Raw genomic sequence first — 1,480 nt, forward strand, 5'->3', positions numbered from 1 at the left:
AGAGTATATATTACGACATACATATTAGACCTCCTCCCACGGCGTGGAGCAACGCGAGGATTGGATAGAAGTACAACGCTGCGTAAATAGAGAACTTGCCCTGTTTCGGCAAAAATTTCCTGGCTATTAGTGGCCTTATCAATAGCATGAGGACTATTCCTAAGGCGTAGAAGACGAAAACCATGGTGTATCTGCACAATCATAAAGTAATGTAAATTAAAGATACCAATATGACACATTCTGATAGACGCTAACAACAGAATATTTACAGAAATAATAGGTTTCACTAAATGTGTAAAAATTCTAATGTGTTTCTATGCCAAGTGAAATGTATTACAATCTCTAGACTCTAGAGGTTTAAATAAAAGCTTTATATTTTTATCTAATACTAACAACGGATAAACTGCCTCTTGCGTGCAGTGTAAGGTCGCTTCGTAATTCGGATTCGGATTATGCAGCAGGGTGTACCAGTCCGACAATTTGTTCGCCTTGCACGACTTGACGTTGAACGTCCCGATGGGATCCGTCAGCTGCAGGACTATAAGGCATGCCAGGACCACCTCGAACAAGGCAGACAGGTGAAGGGCGATCACCTCCTTGGGTATATTACGACGCATGGCAACCATGTCGATGCAGAACCAGTGCAACACCAGGGCCAGGAGGGCCATGAAGCCTAGGTAGAGCCAGTCGTAGAACATGGGCGCATCCTCGCAGGGCTCGCACGCCGACGAGGCGTTGGTGCGGAAGCCGCGCGGACAAGCGCCGCAATCGCTCCAATTCCCATCCGACAGCAGCTCCCTGCCGCAATACAATCCGGGACAGCGCGCGAGGACATTCATGGTGTCACTCTGCTTTCCTCGAGAGAGCTCTCCTGAAAGTTAGAAGCATCTTTGGCTTGAGCGAATTTATATTGACACGGACATAACGTGGTTACAAACAGATCTCTGGTCTTAGACTCTCTTGATATAACTAAATAATTTTACCAGGTTCCCCTACGGATCCTCATGCAACTCCGAATGTTTTGAATTCCCCTCTTTCCGTCAGCTTCCATACATTGTACGATTCACTCGCATTGATCACCTTGGCTCGCTTTGTATTCTTTGTACGTTAAAACAGATTAGATCCACGTGCTACATGCTCGAGGATCATTCCTCTCTTTCTTCCTTCAACTATATCCGTCGAAAACGAAATACTACCCTTTACCTCCTTTCTTCCTTTCGTATCGAATCTCACAGACTTCGCTTTCCTCTGTCATTCGAGGAACGTAGTTTCGTGTTCCTCAATAATCGCACTTGTTGTTCGCTCGTTGGGAACCTCTCAATGCTGCACGACAAAGATGTATTTTTTTTATTGACTACTTCGTGTACAAACAAGTGTACGTACCAGTCTACGTATGTACATACCTTTTCTTCGTGCTTCAAACGACCCGAACACGCTGTCAGCTGTCAATAGTGTCAATTGCTGTCAACTCTGGCGAGAG

At 45.3% G+C, this 1,480-nt stretch overlaps 1 protein-coding gene across 1 annotated transcript in view; it reads right to left on the bottom strand.

The window, feature by feature from the left end:
• LOC112463547 (JNK1/MAPK8-associated membrane protein) overlaps window positions 1–1,480 on the bottom strand; it is a 2,098-nt gene extending 618 nt beyond the window's left edge. The window contains exons 1-4 of the mRNA XM_025029994.1: window positions 1,404–1,480; window positions 984–1,323; window positions 394–871; window positions 15–191 (exon numbers count right to left, since the gene is read on the bottom strand). Of these exons, the coding sequence (XP_024885762.1) occupies window positions 15–191; window positions 394–839 (623 nt within the window). The 5' untranslated portion in view covers window positions 840–871; window positions 984–1,323; window positions 1,404–1,480. The remainder of the gene's footprint in view (window positions 1–14; window positions 192–393; window positions 872–983; window positions 1,324–1,403) is intronic.

The sequence above is a fragment of the Temnothorax curvispinosus genome, unplaced genomic scaffold (assembly GCF_003070985.1).
Source record: "Temnothorax curvispinosus isolate PA1 unplaced genomic scaffold, ASM307098v1 QBEX01001427.1, whole genome shotgun sequence".
Classification (NCBI taxonomy): Eukaryota; Metazoa; Arthropoda; class Insecta; order Hymenoptera; family Formicidae; genus Temnothorax; species Temnothorax curvispinosus.